The following is a 23,402-nucleotide window of genomic DNA, read 5'->3' as shown; positions in this document are numbered from 1 at the left end:
GTTCTTCTCAAGGACATGTTCCAATTTTCTTCTTGTTGCATCTTCAAATGTTGTTAACATCCATCTTCTGATAGGCTCTTAGTGTATGTAACTGCATAAGGAAAAAGTGATGTTATTAACCTTAGTTTGATGAGTCAATTATCTTTTGTGACTGTATATGAAAGGCATGATGTTTCTTTATATCTCATTCTGATATCAACTCCAGTCTTTTGATAACTAATCTATGTATGTTGCTCTATATGAAAGACATGTAGTTGCTTCATGCACCAAAATTACCGACGAATTACCCACAGCAAAAAATTTGTCTGTAATTTGCTCATAGGCAACCTTATTGATGAATTTTGGGGTTTGTAGGTAACTTACCGATGGATACAATCCGTAGGAAATTATCATCACTACCAACAGATTTATCCATGGATAACTTAGCTACAGATAAATCCGTAGGTAACTTACCTACAGAAGTGTCAGTCGGACACTACATAGATAATTTACCTAAAGATATATCCATGAGTAATTTACCTATGAATAAATCAATGGGAAACTACATAGATAGTTACCTATGGATATATTAGTGGAAAAATACCTATGGATTAATTTGTGGGTAAACCATAGACCCAAATATAAAAGTATGCAGAATATCAATAGTCTAACCAACTCAATGTGATTATCTTTTTTAATTGAATACAAATAAAAATAAAATTCAACTAAACTTTGAACATCATAACTTATAACTTAAAATTCAACATTTGAACATCATATTAATTATGATGACACTAATTAAAAGAAAGTATATAACTTATGTCAATATTTAAACATCATAATAATTAAAACTCAACACTTGAAAGTCAACTTAAAGCAAACACTAGTTTGAACAATAATGAGAAATAATCTTCTAGTTTTCTACATAAAGTTTTTAACAATCTAATAATTTGAATAGTCCAGAGAGTCATGTTGGTGTTGGTGTTGCTCATGTTGTTGTCGGTTGTGTTGTTATGGCTAATCTTGTCGCTGCTATTGAAAGCCTAAAACATGTTACGTGCATTGATTGGTTAGTACGAGAGGAAAATATTAACAGGTGATTGAAATTGGTGACTCAGCTACTCATTATTCTCCCTCGACTGATGAACCTTCTTTTTTCACCTGGACAATCACCTCTGAATCCTAAGAATGGCTAGAACCTACATGTATTCATTGCGTCAAGATATCCCTACATTTATAACCATAAGCGAGTTCTCCAGTCCCATAGATGTATCCTTTTTTGAAACCACCAACAGTAGTAACAAAATTTTAAGTCCTAAGTCTCACCTTCTTGGTAGGATCTAGAACAGAGTTATCTAAGTTGCAACCATATGAAGCAGTCTCAAACCTAACTTGAGAAAATCTTGTCTCAAATTCTTCATGTTATTCATAAATAGTGGTGTTATTTTATAAATATAGTAAAGATCATCAAAATGAAAATAAACATGCAAGATACAAAAAAAATCACATGTGTCCACTTTGAGCTCTAATCCACAAATTGACTAGTATTCTTTCATATATGGGTTTAGTGAAATACCTCATCAACATGTACATGACAACCAGACTCATCTACCTTCAAAGAAAATATTAATTAATGGTATGTTTTAAATAAAAACAAGAATTGTATGTTATTTTAATTTACTTACCATGTGAATCGCATGCTCGTGCGTGTTGAGGGAGCCACTTGTGTGCTAGCACCCACCCTTTTCAGAATTTTGATATTTCTATGCTTGTCAACACTTACTGTGATATTCAGGTAGATTCCATTTGGCTAACAAACCCCTCCACACTATCAAACATCCATTTAAGCTTTTTCCCATCTTTTCGAGCTTTTATGAACATCTCAGAAAGTCTATGTGAGGCTTTTGAGTGAAAATTCTTCTTGATTCGAGTTTCATGCTTAAGTCTCATCCTCTCGTCCTTATGCCTTAGTTAGTTCACCATAAAAAATAGATTAAGTTCACATAAGACATCATCAACAACCGTTTTCAAACATTTTTTAAAAGAAAATGAAACTATAATTAGATGAAATGAAATTAATAAAAATAAACCATTTCTATAAAGACCAGTCATATAGAAGGGTCTCTAAAACTACTTTTATGAAGCCATAAAACATAGGCAACACAAAAAATATAACTCCCATGAAGTAAGACCATTTCTATAAGATCTGTATCAATTGAAAATTGATCACACTAGCCACACTACCATGGCATTACCTTAATTTAGAGGCATCCATTAGTTGTTGGCCAACCATCAAGTAGATAGAGGACATGGAAAACTAACAATGACATAGAATGCAATCGTGCAATAACCAATAACAATCTAATCAAAATATACAAGTATAATTAAGATCAAATTACACTTGGAATGGATTACAATTCAAATTGTAAAGAATTGCAAAACTACAATGAGTCAATCAATCAACCTAAACATGTATATAAAACTATGGGAGCAAAACATGCAAATGAACTGAAACTCCCTAAATCCCCCTTCATCCAAGTGTTTGCACAATTTTTAAAATTTGATTACTCAGTGTTAGTTGTTAAACAATGAAATTAAGTGGACCATCATAGCAAGAGAACATAGCAATCCAATTACACAAAGTGAAGAAAACATCTAGTTTGGTGCTCAGTTTGTGAAGAAAACTATCATAGGAATAATGGTTTTGGAAATAAATTTTGGCAGAGAAGTGGAAAAATTGCAAAACACAGTGTTCAACAAAGAGAAACCATGTACAAGATAAAATTGTATGATCTAACCCACAAAAAAAGAATCTAATTCAGTAACAAAAGGATTGTGTTAAACAGTAACATTTGGATAAACTTACCTTAAAACGTTGGAAGAAGGCCTCTTATTCCACATCTTTCATCTCACCCCATGAAAGCCAAAACTTATAAAATTATTGCTTAATGTTCTTTATAATAGCCTTTGTCACAATTCGACCTGGAATAAATCTAAATAGAAAAACAAGTTATGTAAAATTATTAAACAATGAATTGATTGATATAACATATAATGACAAATGATTTAAATAATACTAAAATCTTACAAAATACCCTCAAGTTCAACCATATCAAGATCAACACCAAGTGGGAGGTCTTCCTCATTGTTTGAGTGATTAGCTCCTCCATCAGTAGACATTGGTAGGCCATCCTCAAGAGGAGAATTACAAATTATAGATGGTATTGACAATGGTGATGATATTGGTAGTGGTGAGGGTATTATAGGAGATGAGGAAGGTATCGTGGATGCAACAATCGGGGATGGAGAAAATGTGAGTGCAAGTATAAAAATGAGAATGGGTGCAATATATGGTTGTCTTTGGGAAGGTATTGGTGCAATAGTTGGTAGGATTTGGAAAGGTATTGGTGTAATAGTTGGTTTGGGAAGGTATCAGGGCAACACTTGGGGATGGGGTAGATGATATCATTTGAAGCAGTTTGGAAAGGTATATGGCAACAATTGGAAGTATTATCTTTAAGTGGTTAGACCAAAATATACGTCAGGGACTCACAAAAAAAATATTAAGGGCAAATAATCAAAATTGGGTCTGGTGAATATCATTCAACGCACAACAACAAAAAATCATTCAACAATGTGAGCAAAAACCAATATTAGATTTACTGACACAACCACAATAATAAGGTTTAACAATTTAGTCCAAAAAATACAATGACTAATATTATTATCCACCTATACCGTATTCTGTCCCAAAGGAACCCTAAGGGCAAGTTGATCAAGTGTCAAGCATTCACCGCTTACCTTATCTATTCTTGCATGTGATCTCTCTGTAAACTTGAGTGCTATAATTTTCAATGTTTGAACTTTATATACTCTTATATCATCAATTACCATCCTAACTACTACAACAATTTTATCCTTCTACATTAATAAAAATCAAAGTAAACTACAATTAATCAAATTTTAAGAAAATTAGCAATTAGTGTTGGGATATATAAAGATAGAGTGAGACATAGTTTCCCCTTTGAATACTTAATTAACCTTGACAAAGAAATTAGAGGCTTGTTAACCTTGCTCATGAACAAGCGCTTGAGTATCACAACATTGAAATTGTTGTTAGTCCTTTGAATACGGAACCGATAAAGTTGAACATGTAACATTTAATCAAAATCATACAATACATGCTTCATAATAATTAATAAGAAAACATTCATGTGACCTAAATACAAATACAAATTTATACATAGCAAGGAAACAATCATTTCTGAACCTAGTAAAAGCTTGTGCAAACTTAAAGTGCTTAAAATTCAACACACAACAACAAAAAAAGAAGAACTTGTTCCCTCAATTTAATGAAGGTAATAATCATATGTTATTAGCATTAGCATAGTAGCATCACTGGGAACCTTAAGACCATTAAAAGACACTGACTCAACAATACAATAAAAGTAAAATTATGGCAACAACACATACTTTAAACTATCAATCATTCTTTATCCATATGAAAAATTTTCAAAAGCATGTGAAGTGTGAGAGAAAGGCATGTTGAGGTTCAAACAAATGTGGAAAAAATTATATTCCACATTTGTCTTTGGGTGTGATTGAGAGAGGCATTCAACCACATTTCTTTGAACTACCCAACTATATGCATAGTAGTAAATTTGGGCCTCTCTCTTCTTTCTCTCAGTGTGCTTAAAACACTCCAGATTGATGAAAATAAGTTCTTATGACGCAAACACACAAAAAATTACAATTCAAAATTAAAAAATCAGTAAGATAAAAAAACAAAAAAAACTAATTAAGGTTGACAACAATGAAATTAGATAGTGATAATTATGGAAAAACGAAATAAAAATGTGATTACTTTTTTCAAACGAAAAGAATAAAGACCTCAATAACAATGTTTGAATTTGAGCAAGGTTTTGTCTTTTTCCTTCAATTTCAAAACTTGAGAAACAAATGAATGGTAGGTGGTTTCGAAGTTGAAGAAATAATAACAACTCAGAAGAAGGATATCATCTAAGTTTCGTTAATTTAAAATAGATAGAGGAAAAAACTGTGATAGAGCTTACCACCAACTAGAGCTTTAGAGGCGTGATGGTGAGGAGTGGTAGTGGGGAGGAGTAGTGGTAAGGAGTGGTTGCAGCGAAAAGGCTACAGAGCTCGTGGTGTGAGTGTGATACGAAAAGGCAAGGTTGCAAAACCTATTTTGTTTTATTGTTATTTATTTGCTTACTTTTTTTAAAACTTTAATTAATTTACACTTATTGACGGAAAATATAACATTACTCACTAACCTTATTACCCACAACCCATATCAATGGGTAACTTAAAATATTCTTTTTTCTATTTTTAAGACTATCAACGGATTAGTTAAGTTATCCATGAATATAGATGTTGACAATGAGATTCATAGGTAAATTTCATCCAAAAATTTTCCGCTTTGAGGCGTCAAAGTTTTTCGATGAATTTTTTAACATAATTCCCACTAGTGATGTAGTTCAAATGTTATCCATGAGCTTTTACTTTACCTATAGATATATGTATAGGTAATATTTTTTTACCTACAAACTAAAATCTGTGGAAAATATTCCATAGATAATTTGGCATTTTCTTGTAGTGGCTTGGGATGAAGGGCTCCGTGTTAAGGCTTGTGGAGATAGTTGGAAATGAATAGGGTAACTATTAGGTTATGCTTCAAGTGGGCTATTTGGAGGTATGGGAATTTCATTGTCATCCAAAAGGTCATTTTCATCCACTAGTAATAGTAAACATTTCTTAGCTTGACGGTAATGACAGGTGTAATACCCTGAAATTTCCTTAATTTATTTTTTTACATTGTGCAAAGTTACACTATGATAGACTAGACAATGAAAATTTGTACTGAGTAATTAATTTTGTGCTTGTGTGATCTAATTTATTCTTTGTATTGTCTTAAGTATATAATTTTTGTGCAATATATATATATATATATATATATATAATTTTTAGCTTAGCTGGCAAAGATATGAAAACTGTCTGGATGAAAATTTCATTTGTGACAAGATTGCATTGCACATTGAGGGCCAATGTAATTTAGCTCTGTATGAGGTTTACTCTAGTTACGTGTAATCCTAGGAAGATTAACACAATAATCAAGGTGTTTAGGATAGAATTTACTAGTTTTGGTATAAAGCAAGAATACACAGTTTTTACGAAACTCTACTTTAACCTTTTTGAGAAAAAAAATTTAAAAGTGAAGGACACCACATTTTGTATTGGATGGCACCACACATAGCTGATCAAGGTCATTCAATGTGTCAAATTTGGTCATTAACTAAATCCTACACAAGAATCCAATGGACCATGCTCTAAGCTTCTTCTACAAGTTTCATTTAAACTCCAAAAGCTCACAAAACTTGGTCATTCTTCCTCTCTTTCATGAGCTGATCATGAGGGAAGGAGACACCATTTCCATTCTTCTTCCAAGCTTTTCCAAGTGTTCTTGAATCCTTATTCCATCAAGCTTAGGTAAATGACCTCCATTTTCAATTCTAAGCTTGATTTTCACTTCATTTTCTTGCTTTATTCTCACTTGTGGTTTCAAAATCTTATTTTTGCACTCTTGATGGTTGTAAAATTGAATCGGAACTCCCTCATTCTTCTTTCTAAATTTCGTTGGGCATCATCAAGGTAAGGGGTCTCTCCAACTCTTGAACCCTATACTTGTTGTTAAACTTCCTTAAATATGTTGTTGTCTTGAAAATTTTGTATTGCTACCCTGTTCTGGATCTGTGTGCTAAATTATTTTCTTGATATTTTAATGCCAAAAATGAGTTCTTTGGATTTTAAAACCTAGGATTAGACTTAAGGTGTGTCTAAAATGGAATTTTCTAGATAAAGTTATGAGTAAAACAATTTATGGAGATGTTTAGGAAGCCATTATTTTAGCATGAAATTGAACTAGGTAGTGTTGTTGTATGGACTATTTTTCTTGAATTTTTAACCTAAAAAATGAGTTTGTTAGGTATGAAAATGTAGGGTAACACCTAAGGTTTAAGAAAATCTGATTTTCAGAGTACTTAGAAAATCCAAATAAAGTTTAGGAACAAAATTTGGTGAACCCGGATAGCAGAGGAATTTTGAGTATTAGATGATTTAATTTAGTGATTTTAAGCTAAAAAATGAATTTAGAACATGGAAAAACTTTAAGGAAGTAGTAAGGAGTGTTAAAATTGATTTCTAATAAAATTACAAGACAATAGATTTAGATGGATAAAATCGCTATAATTGAGTGCTTTGTGTTTTGCATTTATGAATGACATGATTGAGCATGCTAGACATTTTATTTTGAATTTCTGTTGTTCTAAATATGAATAAGACCATGAGAGTGTAAACTCCAGTGCTATTTATCTGTGGTGTGTAAATTTTATTCTAGTCTGAAACCCTAAGATAGCCATTGGATATGAGTAAGACCGTGAGAGTGTGAACTCCAACAAATTCTATATGTGATGTGTGAAATTTATATATATATATATATATATATATATATATATATTATATATATATATATATATATATATATATATATATATATATATATATATATATATATTGATTATCATTTTTCTGTACGCACTTTGGATTTGGTCCAGCGGTGTGATTGTGATATTGGTTGTTTTAGCTGTTATGCTGTTTGTGAATCGACCTGTTAGGTGTTCTTTTGCTTACTTGAGAGATTGAGATTGGTTCTTGAGAATAGTACGTATGTTTGATTCTCTCCTATATTTCTTGTTGTGTGAATGTTTGAAAATGTTTGTCATACGTGGCATGAGGGCTACACACATAACATGGTGGCAAGAGTGAGATGACTAAAGGAAGAGTAATGAATTGAAGATTCTATACCATATGTGAATGGTGAGGTTTGGTTGAGAAAGTGGATGATACACAAAGTTACACTGGGGTGTAGTGGGCAGAGAGGTTCACAGGATTTAGGGGAATTAGCGAGTGATGACTACTTGACATTTGGTGCACTCATCTGAGGAAGAGGATTGACTACCTTCATGTGTCTATACCTTAGGCGTAGTTTAGTACTTTTAGTCGGGTGGTGATCTATTTTGATCCTAGAATCCTTTTTTATATTTTCATGTATTTTGAGGGGTGGGATCTTCACGGTAAATATATATTTTTATGTAGCAGGTATATGTCGATCGTTTCACTATTTTTACACTTTTGGTTGTATCCAAATTTCTTCTACCAAGACATTATTTATTTGCTTTATTTATGAACAAAGGCTTTGTATTATAAATCTGTGTTCATTTATTTATGAATTTAATTGTGATGTGAAAACTTATCGCTTTCCAAGCAACACATTTATTTTACTTTATCTTATTTATAAAAAAACAAAAAAATTGATGAGATATTTTGCCAACTTAGAAATAGAAATTAAAAGTAAATAATGTGCATTCCGCAATATTTATTATTTAAATAGTTTTTGAAGCAAAATTTTGAAAAAAGAATTGAAGGTGTTACAACATGTGCGGAATTTTTTGTTATAATAGTAGCACAACCCCTTATCACGTCTTTCATTATACTATGAGGAAGTAAGATGCTTAAAAGGAATGTGAGGAGGGCGAGGAATGGTGGTGGGGTTAGGTGGCAAGGAAGTAGGGGTAGGTGAACAAAAAAAAGGTTTTTGTTTGATGAGTTTAACCTTGGATTCCACCAATTTGGCTAGGCCAATAGCAGTAACAATGGTGGTGGGGCATAAAATGCTAAGTTTAACTATGATGTCTTGAGTAAGACCAGAAATAAAACAATTTAACAAATCCTCAACATTAAGGCCATGAACTCTATTGCATAAGCATTCAAACTGTAGTTGGTAATCAATTACAAAACTTGTTTGTCGTAGCTTAAATAGTTCCGCTTGGTGGTTTTCAAAAGTTGTTTTGATGCATCCATTTGTACTGACCTAAGGCATCAACTTTCATATAAAAAGCCATAGCAGGAACTCGTTGTTCCATGGGTATTTGGTATAAAGAAAATAATTGTTATGCTTGGGACAACCAATCAAGAGGGTCAGTACCATCAAAAGTAAGAGTTGGAGCTTAGGGGCGGATGGAAGATTGAGTAGTGTTGGTGTTGGATTAAAAATTCAAAGGCGTGAGGGTCATAGGAGAAGGGATTTGGAGTTGGGTTGGGTTGGCTAAAGGGGTTGGAAGCATTGGTCTAGAATGTTGATGGGCTGATGACATTAAGGGTCATGAAAGGGAAGGGTATGGGTGTGATGAAACTAGGAGTAAAATATTATGGCTGAACAATTTCGTCAGGGACTATTTGAAAGGAATTGGCATGTATAGAAAGAGTGGGTAATGGAGGGGAAGGTGACGAGGCTAGGGTAGGTTGTGGTTGAGTAATTTTTTTAGGATAATGGCTAGAACAGTTAGTCTCTATCGTATTTGTAACTGGTCTAAATAGTCATTTTGCTAGTTCTAAAAAAAACCTTTATCTCAGCAACCATGGTCAACATAGCATCTTCGAATTCCTTGGTGGTTTTGCATGACATGATCGAAAATGAAAACACCAAAAGATGATAGATCAATCCCACATTCAAGACAGGGATGAGGTCTCCAAAACAAGAAGAAAAACAAATAATAATAAAGATAACTTTAGGGATTAAATACACAAATAAACCTAATTCTAACACCTACTGGTCAAATACAACTAATAAACAACTAGAAGTTTTCTTGGAATGGAAAATACTAAAAGACCCAATCTCTAATGGTCCAAAACAACCTATCATAGTCATTGTATTTGTTGGGCTTGTTTATTACACCTTTGAGCCTATTGGTTTAACTTGTGCCTATTGGATTGACATAATATTTGTTAATTTTTATAAAACATAATTTATAATTTTTCTTTTATTAATTATTTTTAGATTAAAAATATTCCTCATTAAAAGAAGAGAGAATATATATTGCCAAATAATTAAAAGAAAAAATATTAATGATAAAGATAATTTTTAAAAAAATATAAATTTAAGATAAATCTATTATTATCAATTAAATTAATTATTTTTTAGACATTAAAATCTTATATATAAGAAAAAAATAACATTTAAGAATTAATTTCATCTTAAATTATATTTTTAAAGACTAATTTTACATTTATCGACTATTTTATCCGAATTTTAAAGTTTTCAAAGTTAAAAGTAAGGTTTAATTACCCATTTAGTTCCTATAGTTTCCAAACTTATCTATTTTAGTCCATATAGTTAATAAATGACTTTTTTATCCTTGTAGTTTACCATTTAATTTTCGATAGGTCTCTACCGTTAAATTATTGTTGTCGGTCATCCTTTCCCGGAGTTCCCTCTCTTCTGGGATACCCCCGCCTTGCAATGGATACTGCACTTCCACCCTACCCTCACCGTCGGTGCCCACTGCAAAATCGGCGTCGCCGTTGCCGTCGACCTCTATGACACATGCCGTCAAAACCTTCCTCTCAATTTCTCGCCTTTGCATGTGTCGGAAACGGAAAATCTCGCCGTACACCGTGCCGTCAAAACCTTCCTCTCCATTACTCGCCTTTGCATGTGTCGGAGAGGTCGATTTTGCAGCGGGCGCCGGCAGTGAGGGTGAGGGTTGAAGTGCAATATCCGTTGCAAGGCGGGGGTCTCCCGGAAGAGAGGGAGCTCCGGGGAAGGACGACTGACAACAATAATTTAACGGTAGGGACCTATCGAAAATTAAATGGTAAATCACAGGGACTAAAAAAATCATTTATTAATTATATGAACTAAAATGGATAAGTTTGGAAACTATAAGGACTAAATGGGTAATTAAACCTTACTTTTAACTTTGAAAACTTTAAAATTCGGATAAAATAGTTGATAAATGTAAAATTAGTCTTTAAAAATATAATTTAAGATGAAATTAATCCTTAAGATGAAATTAATTCTTAAATGTTATTTTCTTTCTTATATTTAAGACGTAAAATATAACGTTGATTTTGTAGCGGACGCCGATGGTGAGAGTGAGGTGGAAGTGCATTATTCGTCGTAAGGCAGGGGCCTCCGGAAAGGGAGGGAGCTCCGGAGAAGGACGACCGACAAATAATAATTTAATGGTGTTAAACAATTTTAATGATAGAAACTTATAAAAATTAAATAATAGACTACATGGACTAAAAAAATTACTTATTAACTATTGATTAAAACGAATAAATTTAAAAACTATAAGACTAAATGAGTAATTAAACCCAAAGTTACATCATGCTGTTTACTCATAGAATCAATCTATCCTGTAGTGTGTGATTACATTTTGAAGCCCCACCCAGCACTAGACTCCGGTGTTGGATTGTTCCGGGTGGAAGATCCCGATCTCATTTCCCAGCCCGCCTTTCCCGTATCGTATGTCCTCCATTTCACAAACACACAACACAACACAACAACACAACCCTCCCTCAGATCCCAACGTACCTGAAACCAAAATCCACACTCACCACACCAAAATCCATCACATTAACACAATCACAATCGGACACTCCAATTGAAATTGAAACCGATCATAAGAAAAAGAAAAAAAAGTAATGTGATGGATTCCCCACCTTCCCAACACACGTGGGGAAGGTCAACAACCTCCCTTTCCTCTTCTCTTTCCAAATCGAATTCTGATTCAATCCAAAGCTTGTCTTCGATTTTGAACAACCCTCACGCTGCCGACGCCGCCTCCTGGGCCGGCTGGTGGTCCTCCTCATCCTCCGCCGTCGCCGTCGCCGTCCCCGAATTCGCCATCATCCCCGCCTCCAAGGCCGCCTCAGATGTCTCCCGATCCGACTTCCTCCCCTACCTCTCCCCTATCTCCGACGCCTTCCACCGCTTCGAGGACATCCGCAACCACGCCTCCAACGAACAGATCAATGCCTCCGCCGATGCCGCCACCAACTCCACCGGCTCCGGCGGCGGCGGCCAGGGCGAGGCGCTGGTGGCGTGCCTCCGCGAGGTCCCGGCGCTCTACTTCAAGGAGGACTTCCGCCTCGAGGACGGCGCCACGTTCCGCGCTGCATGCCCCTTCGCCAACGTGGCGGAGAATCTCGCGCTGCAGGAGAAGCTCTCGCACTACCTCGACGTCGTGGAGCTCCACCTCGTGAAGGAGATCTCGCTCCGGTCATCGTCGTTCTTCGAGGCGCAGGGGCAGCTGCAGGACCTTGATGCGAAGATCCTCCAGGGCTGCGAGCAGATTCGACACCTTAAGGACACCATTCGCCTCCTCGACGCCGATTTGGTCCACGACGCGCGCCGGATTCAGGAGCTCAACGGCACCAGGACCAACCTCCTCGCTCTCCTGCAGAAACTCAGGCTTATATTTTACGTCAACCAGGCCCTCTCCGCTCTCAAATTGGTACTATCTTGCTTTTGTTTTGTTTTCGCGTTTTTGGATTTTGATGTTTCTGTTTCTTGCTGTGTATTTTGGAAGAGTGGAGCGATGTGATGCGAGTGTCTAATCTTTTTGCCGAGTAGGATTGTGAAGATTTGTGTGAGAGCACAAAACTTAGATGTGATTCCTCAGGTACTTTTGGTGTTGTTCTCCAATTAGAATTGGAGTTATACATCAGTAATTGACCTAATAAAAGTTTGCATTATAGATCAACAAAAATTACTGAGATAAGACACCAATTCTGATTGGAGAACTACACTAAAAGCACTTATGAATGAAACTGTGTTTGTGTTTTTGTGAAGAGTTGACCAATGTGAGTGTCTAATCTTTGCTGAGTAGGATTGTGAGGATTTGTGCCAATGGGCAAAACCTAGATGCAGTTCTTTAGGTATTTATAGTGCTGTTCTACAATCAGAATTGGAGTGCAATAAAAGTTAACATTAAATATCAACATAAATTACTGAGGTGAAACTCCTATTATGATTGGAGAACAACACCAAAAGAACCTATGAAACTGTTTTAAATTTTTGCGAATCTGTGTGTTTTTTTTCCCAGAGTGAGGCGATGTGACTGTCTAATCTTCTGAGTAGGATTGTGAAGATTTGCAGTGAAACTGTGCTTGTATTTTATTGTTTTTGGAGGTTGGTTTAGGTTGTGGATTAATTATGTGAATTTTATGGTGGTAGTTTATTTACTAGTTGTCATGCCTTATTGATTCAGTGTTGGTCATTTGTTTGTTTGGCTTTTGGTGTTTGCTTTGTTATTTTTGTTGTGTTTGCATATTGCTATTAAGTTGATGTGTTTTGCTGTGATACAGCTTGTTGCGTCTGCAGATTGTGCTGGAGCACTAGATGTGACTGATGATTTGCAACATTTGCTGGTATCTCTTTATTCATTGTATTGTATCTCATGAATATGTATGCTTTTATAAATGATGGTCTCGGGATATATTCTGTTTTTAAGTTTTAATTGTTTTAGAGTTAAGTGGATGGGACTCGAGATTAATGCTTTAGCTGATATCAATTATTGTGTTGAACTTAGCTAGTTCAGTTTGAAGACTGTTTATAACATAGCCTGGGATTCCTGAACGTTGAAGAGAAAATTGTATCTAATTTGTCTTCTTCATTTTCTGTAACTTTGGCAGGATGGAGATGAGCTCTCTGGTCTGCATTGCTTTCGTCATCTTAGAGATCATGTAATAGGCTTTATAGAATCCATAAACAGGTACACATATGCTACTGTTTACTTGTTTTAAGATAAGTTTTTCCATTAACTTGCATTAATTCATTTAACAATGCTTTCTACTTTCTTGATTTTTGAGAGCTGAGTAATAATTGAAAGATATAGGTTGTGTTATAATGTTTACGTTTGGATAGCTCCTTTTGTTTTTTTAATCTTAGTTGCTGAAAAGGCTATCTGCACTCTGCTAATGGCTTGGATGGGTTGAATGTGAAACAATATTTACAAATCAAATCATAAGAGTTAGACACAATTAAAAATAGCTTGAAACACATATAAATGATGTATAGTTTTATTCTATAAACAAAGTCCTCAATGTAATAATTTTAAACCCGGAATTGATCACAAAACATCATAACCATAAGTCTCATGGAACAAAATCATAAACATAGATCGAATATTACTAGCCAGTAGCAACATAACCTAGTCCTAGTCTAAACTCAAAAGTTTATTCCTTTGCTTTGTCTCCTTACTCTTTTAATCTTTGCATTCATGGCAAAGGGCAGACAGGAAGAAATAGATAAATAAAACAGTTTTTTTCTCACACACCAAGGCAGAACAGTGTTTTTTGCCAATGTGTCCTTATTCTTTTCTCTACAAAATTATAAAATAAAAATTTTAAAAATAGAAATCAGTTTCAGTTTTTGGCTTAGGGCAGCATTGGCCCTTTGCAGACTCCATGTCTCTCGATTTCTATACTGGATCGTATAATTCTGCCAATTTGAGCAGTTTCTCTGGCCACTCTGTGATTGGCTCTCCAATCTATCATTTGTGTCAAAAATTGTATCTAATGATTTGATGTGAATAATGATTTCAACAGTTAAGCTTGTGAACAAATTCAATTCTTACTTTGAAATATTTTAAACTTCTGCGTATTCTGAACGTGCTTTTTTTGTCCATTTTATTCTGAACTTTGGTTATGGTATATTTCTAAAATTGGATTTTGTATTTGTCAAAGAAAAGGCTAAAGTTTTATTTTGTATTGGACAATTAGTAATGTATTGTATTATTTTGGTAGCATTCTTTCCGCAGAGTTTATTCGAGCTTCCTTAAACGATGCTGCTGAAAAAGATGTGATAATTTTATCCAAAGCTAAAGCAAGAGCTTCCCTTCCAATGAATGGAAAGGATGATGAAGTAAGATTGTATCTTCAGTTACTTTTATCTTTAATTTTCTGTGACTCTTGTGCTGGAAATCTTTCAAATCTTCACCATTACATTTTTTAGTGGTACTGTTTACTGTGGTGGTTTCTTTTGCTATAATGGGGGTCAAGATATAGAAAAATGAGTTGTTCTTTTTTGTCACTGGGCCAATAGGCTCCAGTTACATTTTCTGCTTTGGACATGGCTCAGAGCTAGGGAGAAAGATTTTTCTATACACTTTAACCAGTGGTCTAGCAACCTAATAGATGGTTTCTGTAATTAGGATGACAATCCAGCTGAGGGTTATGTACATGTATCTACTGTTAATTACTCTGGATCCTATCAGCTTGTAGTCAGCCTGATCACTGAATCCAGTAGTATATCTAGAACTATACTGTATCTTTAGTACCTCTGGTACTTCTATTTATATATAACTACTTTTGCTGACCAAAAAAAAAACATGTATGTATTAAACTTCACTAAAGAAAAAAGTGAATGTTCATTTTTGTAGTTGTGTAGAATTTGAAGTTGTAACCTTCATAAATATTTTTTCTACATTTGGGACAAGGTTAAGAAAGCCCAACTAAAAAGGGAAACAAGAAGAAGGGAGTAAACGGCAATTTGAAATGGCTCAAAAGTGCAACAAAACTGCATGATCTCTTTGCATATCGATCAATAATAGAAATTCCCTTGAAATGACCATGAGCAGGGGATCAATAATAGATATTGGGCCTCTCAAAACTCCCAAGGCCATTTCTGTATTCACTATTCAGCATTCATTCCTATCCTAGCTCTGTTATATCTCGGGGGCTGAACTGGGATTAGAGTTCTTGAATAAAATCCATTCTTTTCCTATTTTACTGTTCCAGTGTTAATCTGCATGTAACACATGTCTGATAAAAGCTGTGTATGGTATATGAATTTGCTACATTTATTATATTGTTAATCTCTGTCCTAATGAAAGACCTGTGTTTAGGAGGGTAGTGTGAAAGTTTCAAATGGGTTTGTCAGGGATGAAATTTTGTAATTTTTAGGATATTCATTATTTAATTTAGAATCTCTGCATCTGACAAAAAAGATTTTCAGGAGAACACACATGAAGAATCCAGAATCCATATTAATCTATCTGTGTTGGAACATAGAGGACTAGTATATAAGGGTAATTGGGTAAATGAAGCCATTGTTGATTCTTGATGCCTTTATTTTTACACACTGCACAATCATTTATTTGAGCACTCTGTTTTGTCATTAATCCAACATTTGAGTAGCTGAAAGTCTCATAGTAAAGTTATATGATATGATGTATTGTTAACTTTGTGTTTTGACCTTGATTGTGAAGTTTCAGGATGCAGTTTGTGTTCTAACCTCTGTTTCTTAACCAGGTAAAGTTGGAAGAAGAGGAAACCAATCATTTCAAAGATAGTCTTCTTCCTACTGTAATTGGATTGCTTAGAACTGTAAGTAATTAGTTATTGTGAAAGTTTGAGTATTATTTTTTATTGGGAAAGAACTTTAGTAAGATCAGTGCTGTGAGATTTTCCCTTTTGTATTTTTGAGGATAAATTATCCTTTCATCAAGATTTATATATGTTGAAAATCGGAATTAATATCTGATTCTAGTATTAATTACAGTTTATAGGGATATTATTTTTGATTTAGAGGAAACAAAATATCCTCTATTTATGTATAATTGATGTAATTATCCTATATAAACACGCATCCACTGTGTACTTTGGCACACGGTTTCAGTCTATTATCCCCCTACATTTTCTCTCATTTTACATGGTATCTAGGACTAGGTTGAGGGAATAAGGAAAAACCGTCCCTCACTGGGGACCGACTGTCCCCGGTAAGCCCTTTTGCTTGCTGCCTTTCTTCTATCATTCTTTTTCCAGTTTTTGGTGTACCATTCCACTCGTTGCCCTTCTTCCGGCGAACTGTTTCTGTTTTCCAGCAACTTTTCCGGCGAGTGTTCTTATCCGGTGAACCATATTTCGCTGTGCAGAAGCTGTCACTGCTAGCACCATCAGACTCGTCTCTTCATCGTCGGTCAAGCCCACCTTTCTTCGGCGCCATCGGAGCTGCCACGTGCCGCCACCTTCTCTGGCCATCTTTTTTAATCTTTTCACGTTTTGTCAGATCTACTCCTCTCCGGTGCAATCTAGGTGCACCCACTACCACCATGGTGCTTGTCTTCCTCCGGTGAGTCTGAACATGTAGTCAGCCACCATTGCCTCCGCCGGGGATTTTGATGTTTGACTTTTTTGGCTTTTTTTACCTGCAGATTTTTTTTTCTCTATCCCCTTGTTGAGTCTCCAGTCCACAATTGGCTCTAAAGCTTCCAACTCTTGGTTTTAAGAAAGTCGGAACTTGCTTTGAACCTTCTGAGGCTGATGTGTTTTCCAACTCTCTTTTTCAAGCAATATTCCCTAATTTCACCAAGATCTTTGAGTTGTCTTCAAAATATTGGTTTGAAACTTCCAAATGATGGTTTTAAGAAAGTTGGAACTTGGTTTTCTTAGGTTGATGGATATTCTAGCTCTCTCTTTCTAGCAATATTCCTTGACTTCGTCAACATCCCTGAGTTGTCCTTCAAATATTTTTTTGTGGAACTCCATTTCTGTTGTTTTTTTATTTATTAGTGGGAATAAATTTTCTTGTAACAAGCTGATTGCTTAGTAAGCTTCAGCTTGAGGGGGAGTGTTGAAAATTAGAATTAACATTCTGATTCTAGTATTAATTACAGTTTATAGGAATATTATCTTTGATTTAGTGGAAACAAAATATCCTCTATTTATGTATAATTAATGTAATTATCCTATATAGGCTTGCATCCTCTGTGTACTCTGACACACGGTTTTAGTCTATTGTCCCTCTATATTTTCTCTCATTTTACAGTATATACTAGGTATTTTGCAATTGATAGAAGAGAAAAATAAAAGAAAAACAAAAAAAAACTTTGTATGAGATCCCATGTAGAAGGTTTCTGTTTCTGAGCTACAATGCACAAAGAAACAATGCTTGAGTGTTTCATATTAATGCATCCTATGTGATTCCAATTAATGTAATTATCCTATATAGGCACACATCTGCTGTGTACTATGACACACGGTTTCAGTCTATTATCCCCCTATATTTTCTCTCATTTTACAGTATATACTAGGTATTTTGCAATTGATAGAAAAGGAAAATAAAACAAAAACAAAAAAAACTTTGTATGAGATCCCATGTAGAAGGTTTCTGTTTCTGAGCTACAATGCACAAAGAAACAATGCTTGAGTGTTTCATATTAATGCATCCCATGTGATTCCAATTTCCAAAACTTCTGAATCTTCATGTACTTTTTTTTCCAAAATGCCATCAGAAATTCTACAAGAACTATTCTCTTTTCCAAGATGTGTTGACCAGAACTTTGTATAAAATCTGAAACCACAGCATGATTGCAGTAGGTAAATGCCACAGACATTTGTTTTTAACGATAATTATATGTGGTGATCCTTAATTTTATTGGGCTCCACGTTGCAGTTGTCTTTTGTTTATTGGTTTGAGGATTATCTTGAAAGATGAAGTTTTAATACTTGTTTCTTTGATGTGTCTCCTTCTATTAGAGTAAGACTACTCTAATACCTTCCCTATGCAAAATTTGGCAAGTAATTGTCTGGTTGTAACTTGTATATAGAGTATTCAAAATCCCCCCTTCCCTACACAAAATTTGTAGGATCTCATGATTTCACAACAATTGTGAGGAGAGTTCTGCAAAATCTTTTTAAAGATTCCTAAAATTTTATCATATATTTCATAAAATTGCACAAATTGTAGGGGGATTGAGCTCATGAACCCTACTATGAAGCTATGGAAGAGGGTAATTGAACAGGAATTAATACAAGAGACTATAAAAACCAAGGGTAATTATGCTTGGGAAGTCAACCTAGGAAGCAATATACTTCCTACAACAATTGATGGAGTAGTACAGAAGGAATAAAACAGACTTACATGTGGTGTGACAGAGGGAATGAGGTCTAGAAGATGGAAATGGTGGTGTGTGGCACTGACGTGGACCATTTGGAAGCAAAGAAACGACATTATATTCTCAAATGGTACACTCAATGCTAATAGAATCATAGATGATGCAATTTTCCTAATGTGGACGTGGCTCACAAATTTGGAGAAGGAGTTCAACATGCATTTTAACTACTGGTCTTCCAATATCAGAGAAGGATTTCTTAATGCAAGAAAATAGGATTTTAGAACAGATTTATGTAATATGCTAACTTATATCAGATTGGTTCAATGGGCATACAAAATGTCTAGGGAGCATATCTGAATGTAATATGTACTTCCAGTACCACTGGTACTCAGTAATATAATATTATTTTTGCAGAGCAAAAAAAAAGACTTACATGTGGTGTTCATTGATTTGGAAAAGGGGTATTATAGGGTATTAAGATAGGTATTGTGGAAGTCCCTAACGAAAAAAATGGTTGTTACCTATATTTGAGCTATCAAAGATGTGTATAAGAGGGTCACAACTAGGGCAAGAACATAGGGTGGCGTCACAATAGATTTTCCTATAATTATAGGACTGCACTACTAGGGATCAACTAATTGCAGCAAGATACAACCCATTTGGTGGGACACTCTGACATGGCTGCACATTAAAGGTGCTTTCCCATTAAGCCCAAAGCAGCATTTCCTTCAACATTTGGGTGTTCAACTTGATGGAGTAAGGATGAACAGATGGCAATACTGGTGGTTAGCCTTAACGTGGTCCATTTGGAAGCTTAAAAACAGTATAGTGTTCTCTAATGCCACTTTCAATGCTAATGCACTGTTTGAAGAGGCGACATTCCTACTGTGGTCTTGGCTAAGGGGTTTTGAGAAAGGTTTCACAGTCCATTTCAATCAATGGGCAAGCAGTTTTACACAAAGCTTTTTGTATCAGTAGTAGACTAAGTTACGAACCTAATTCATGTAAATTTCATAGCAAATCTATATCCATACACTGGTTCCCTTTCAGAATATGAATGTCTGATTGTGGAACCATTTGTATGGTCCTTTTATGTACTATTCAGTACCTATGGTACTCCAATTAATATATAGCTTACCTTTGCTGATAAAAAAAAAAAAACTAAGGGCGCCTATCATTTTACCTTTGTCTTGGATGTTCTTACTTGGCTTTTCCAAGAGCTGGTGCCATGATTCACACTTTTGCAGATGATATAATCTTGGCTGGAGAGTCAAGAGAGTAAATAAATGGGAAGTTAGAGATGTGGAGATAAGCTTTGGCACAATAGAAGTGAGATGGACCAAATGGATTTCAAGTCTAGCAGGAGGTACACCAATCCTAGCTTAGAGGTAAAAATTGGAGACCATACCATACCACGAGTCATGTGGCTATAGTATCTTGGGTCCATCATGCAAAACAATGGAGAGATTGAGAGAGATGTAAACCATAGGATATGATTAGGGATGATGAAATGAAGGCATGCTTATGGTGTTCTATGTGACAGAAATATACTGCCGAAGCTTAAGGGAAACTTTTCTCAGTTATAAGACTTGCATTGTTAAGTTATTTTTTTTTTGCTCAGCAAAAGTAGATAATATATATTAATTGAGTACCAGAGGTACTAAATTACAGATATTGGAATGCCCAAGACAATGGTTCCAAAACAGACTAAAATGGAGTCGGGAGTGGAACCATAGTTGGGCTACCCCAGATAGAGCAAAACTAGAATTAGTCCAAATATTACTGTTACATGAACCCTGCTGAAATGTTACTAGACCATTGGTTAAAATGCATGGAAAAATCCTTCTCTAAATTCCGCAACCATGTCCAAAGTAAGAAGACTGCATTGTTAAGTTATAAAAGCCAACAAGAGACTATTGAGAATGAATGCATTAGAAAGTTGGAGTAACATCTATTATTGAAAAGATGGATGGTTGTTAGGTGGTTTGGGCATGTGTGGAGAGGACTTGTAGAAACCTCAGTAAGCAGAGTAAATCTTGGTAGCCCAATTGCTAGGGGTCAATCTATCTTTTCTTTTCCATTCTGATTCTTGGTTCAAAATTCAAATCCGATAGGTCGAACCAATTGCTAGGAGCCAAGAATCAGAATGAGAAAGAAAAGATAGATTTTATTGAATAATAAGAAAAGAACAAAACATAGGAGAGAAAACTCCTCTAGCTGAGAGGTATCCTAGATTGTACCAAATATCTACACAGCAAAACCAAACCATTAGACAGATGGGACAGCACATGTAGTCAGGTTGGGAGTGGCAGTTTCTGTGGAGAAGACCGTTGTTTGAAAATGAAATTGAGTCAGCAGTCAACTTCTTAAAGGATATCGAAGGTATACACATTCAGCAGCAAGGACCAGATGAATGGGAATGGTTAGGTGATCAAACAAGGATCTATTCCACCCGCAGTGCCTACAATCTGGTTTTGGAAGCTTCTAAAGGAGGTCAGCAACAAGACTGGTGTAAGGAATTATGGAAGATTAAAATTCCTAGCAAAATAGCAGTTTTTGCTTGGAGGCTAATAGAAGACAGACTACCAACAGTGATGAATTTGCATAGGAGACAGGTGCAATTGCAGGATCTGCGATGTCCTTTCTGCAGAGAAGCTGTAGAGGAGGCATCTCATTTGTTCTTCCATTGCGTCTTCATCCAACCAACTGGTGGGAATCGATGTCTTTGGTTGAATTTACAGACTGCCTTTCCTCTTGGGCCTAAACAGAATTTTTTACAGCATATCTTCATCCAGGTAGAAGGTTTAAGGATTAAGAGATGGCGATACTGGTGGATGGCGGTAACTTGGGCTATTTGGAAAATCAGAAATAGAGTTCTGTTTTCAAATGCAGAATTTGATGCTAACAGATTGTTTGATGAAGCTGTTTTTTGGACTTGGACTTGGCTTAGACATTTTGAGAAACATTTCTCCACTCATCTCAATCAATGGGCAAGCAATATTAGTCAGGGTTTTCTCATGTAATGGGTGTTACAACTAGAACAAAAGACATGTTCTCCTAATATCTAGAATACCTTAGTTTCGGTGTCTAGATATCAGGATGTATATCCCTATGTACTAGTACCTCTGGTACTTTTGATCATTTATATATATAATATATTTAGTTTTGCTGATAAAAAAAAAAAAAAACAAAGAGCTAATGCTCAATTACAGATGATCCAAATCTGAATCTCCCCAATCCTTCTTCCCCTATTTTTTTGTTTTTGCTCAGCAAAAATAGATAATATATTAATTAAGTACCAGAGGTACTAAATTTACAAATGGTGCATTATAAGACCATAGACCAATGATTCCATTGTCAGACTAATGTAGTCTTGATGGAAACCAAAGCCTAGATTACATGTGACCAGTATTTTGCACCTATGCACTATACTATCGACAACTAATACACAAACCCTGATCTAAGATTGCTGGACTAGTGATTGTAGCTAATGTTGAAGTCCTTCTCTAAGTTCCGTAGCCACATCCACAATAGAAAAGATGCATCGTTCATGATTTTATTAGCGTCAAATGTGTCATTGGAGAAGAGTATCTTATTCCGCTGTTGCCATATCGACCATGTAAGAGCCAACCACCACCATCTCCACCTGTTACCCTTAGCTCCCTGAGTCACTCCATGTATGTGTTGGAGGAAATGTTGTTTTGGATTTTGCGGGAAAGGCCCAACAGAGGTCACCCAAGACAACGAGTCCCACCAAAGAGGAATGACTTTGCTACAATGAAAAAACAAATGACTTGTGTCCTCCTCCATGCTGCCACACAACAGACACCTCCTATCATTTATCACCACTTGTCGCCTATGAAGGTTGCTTCTTGTGGGGAGACGGTCTCTAAGTAGTTTCCATGTGAAAACTAATATTTTATTCGGTACCTTCAGCTTCCACAGATCTGCGTAAGCTGTATCTTCTATTGCTTCTGATGAAGGCTCCCTCATGATGATGTAAGCGCTCTTTACTGAGAATTGACCGCTGGAATCTGCCATCCACGCCTACCCATCTGACCTTTGTGGCTGAATTTGCTGGGTTTCTATATCTTTTAGAAATGTAGTAGCCATGTCTATCTCATTATCAAACAACAATCTTCTCCACGTGAACTGCCACTCCCACCCTGAGTCGTTATGGACCCGCATCTGCTGAATAGTGTGATTTTGCTGACTAGATATGAGGTACAATCTAGGGTATTTTGCTGCTAATGCACCGCTATCACCTATCCAATTATTTTCCCAGAACTTAATTTTGTCCCCGCATCCGACCCTCCAGACTGTGCTCCTCTGTAATGCTTCTCCGTTCTCCGGATGATGGGATGCCAACTTCAAATCCTTCCACCAAATGGATTCTTTGCTGCCTGTGGTTACCACATCTAGACCCCTCCAGCCGCCGTATTTGGATTCCAATACCCTAGCCCACAGTTGCCCTTGGTGCTGGAAAAGATGCCACTTCCATTTTGCGAGTAGTGCGAGATTGAAGGTGTTTACGTCTTTGATCCCCAGCCCCCCTCTGTCTTTTGGGAGACACACTATGTCCCACTTGACCCAGGCTATCTTGTTATGGTCAAGCGCTCCTTCCCATAAGAACTTTCTCTGAATGCGAGCTAGCTTGTC

General features: G+C 35.6%; 1 protein-coding gene and 1 non-coding gene across 2 annotated transcripts in view; one reads left to right on the top strand and one right to left on the bottom strand.

Moving 5' to 3' along the window:
- Window positions 1–4,316: 4,316 nt before the first annotated feature.
- Window positions 4,317–4,385, bottom strand: LOC112997955 (small nucleolar RNA snoR53Y). Its single transcript, XR_003263004.1, has one exon. It is a non-coding gene; the product is annotated as a small nucleolar RNA snoR53Y (small nucleolar RNA).
- A 6,861-nt stretch (window positions 4,386–11,246) lies between these two features.
- LOC100777704 (vacuolar protein sorting-associated protein 54, chloroplastic) overlaps window positions 11,247–23,402 on the top strand; it is a 58,902-nt gene continuing 46,746 nt past the window's right edge. Inside the window, exons 1-5 of the mRNA XM_003533782.4 lie at window positions 11,247–12,359; window positions 13,213–13,275; window positions 13,540–13,619; window positions 14,653–14,770; window positions 16,159–16,233. Coding sequence (XP_003533830.1) covers window positions 11,553–12,359; window positions 13,213–13,275; window positions 13,540–13,619; window positions 14,653–14,770; window positions 16,159–16,233 — 1,143 coding nt within the window. The 5' untranslated portion in view covers window positions 11,247–11,552. The remainder of the gene's footprint in view (window positions 12,360–13,212; window positions 13,276–13,539; window positions 13,620–14,652; window positions 14,771–16,158; window positions 16,234–23,402) is intronic.

Source organism: Glycine max, chromosome 9, assembly GCF_000004515.6.
Source record: "Glycine max cultivar Williams 82 chromosome 9, Glycine_max_v4.0, whole genome shotgun sequence".
Taxonomy (NCBI): domain Eukaryota; kingdom Viridiplantae; phylum Streptophyta; class Magnoliopsida; order Fabales; family Fabaceae; genus Glycine; species Glycine max.
The sequence above is the reverse complement of the archived record's forward strand: the minus strand, read 5'-3'. Positions and strand labels throughout refer to the sequence as shown.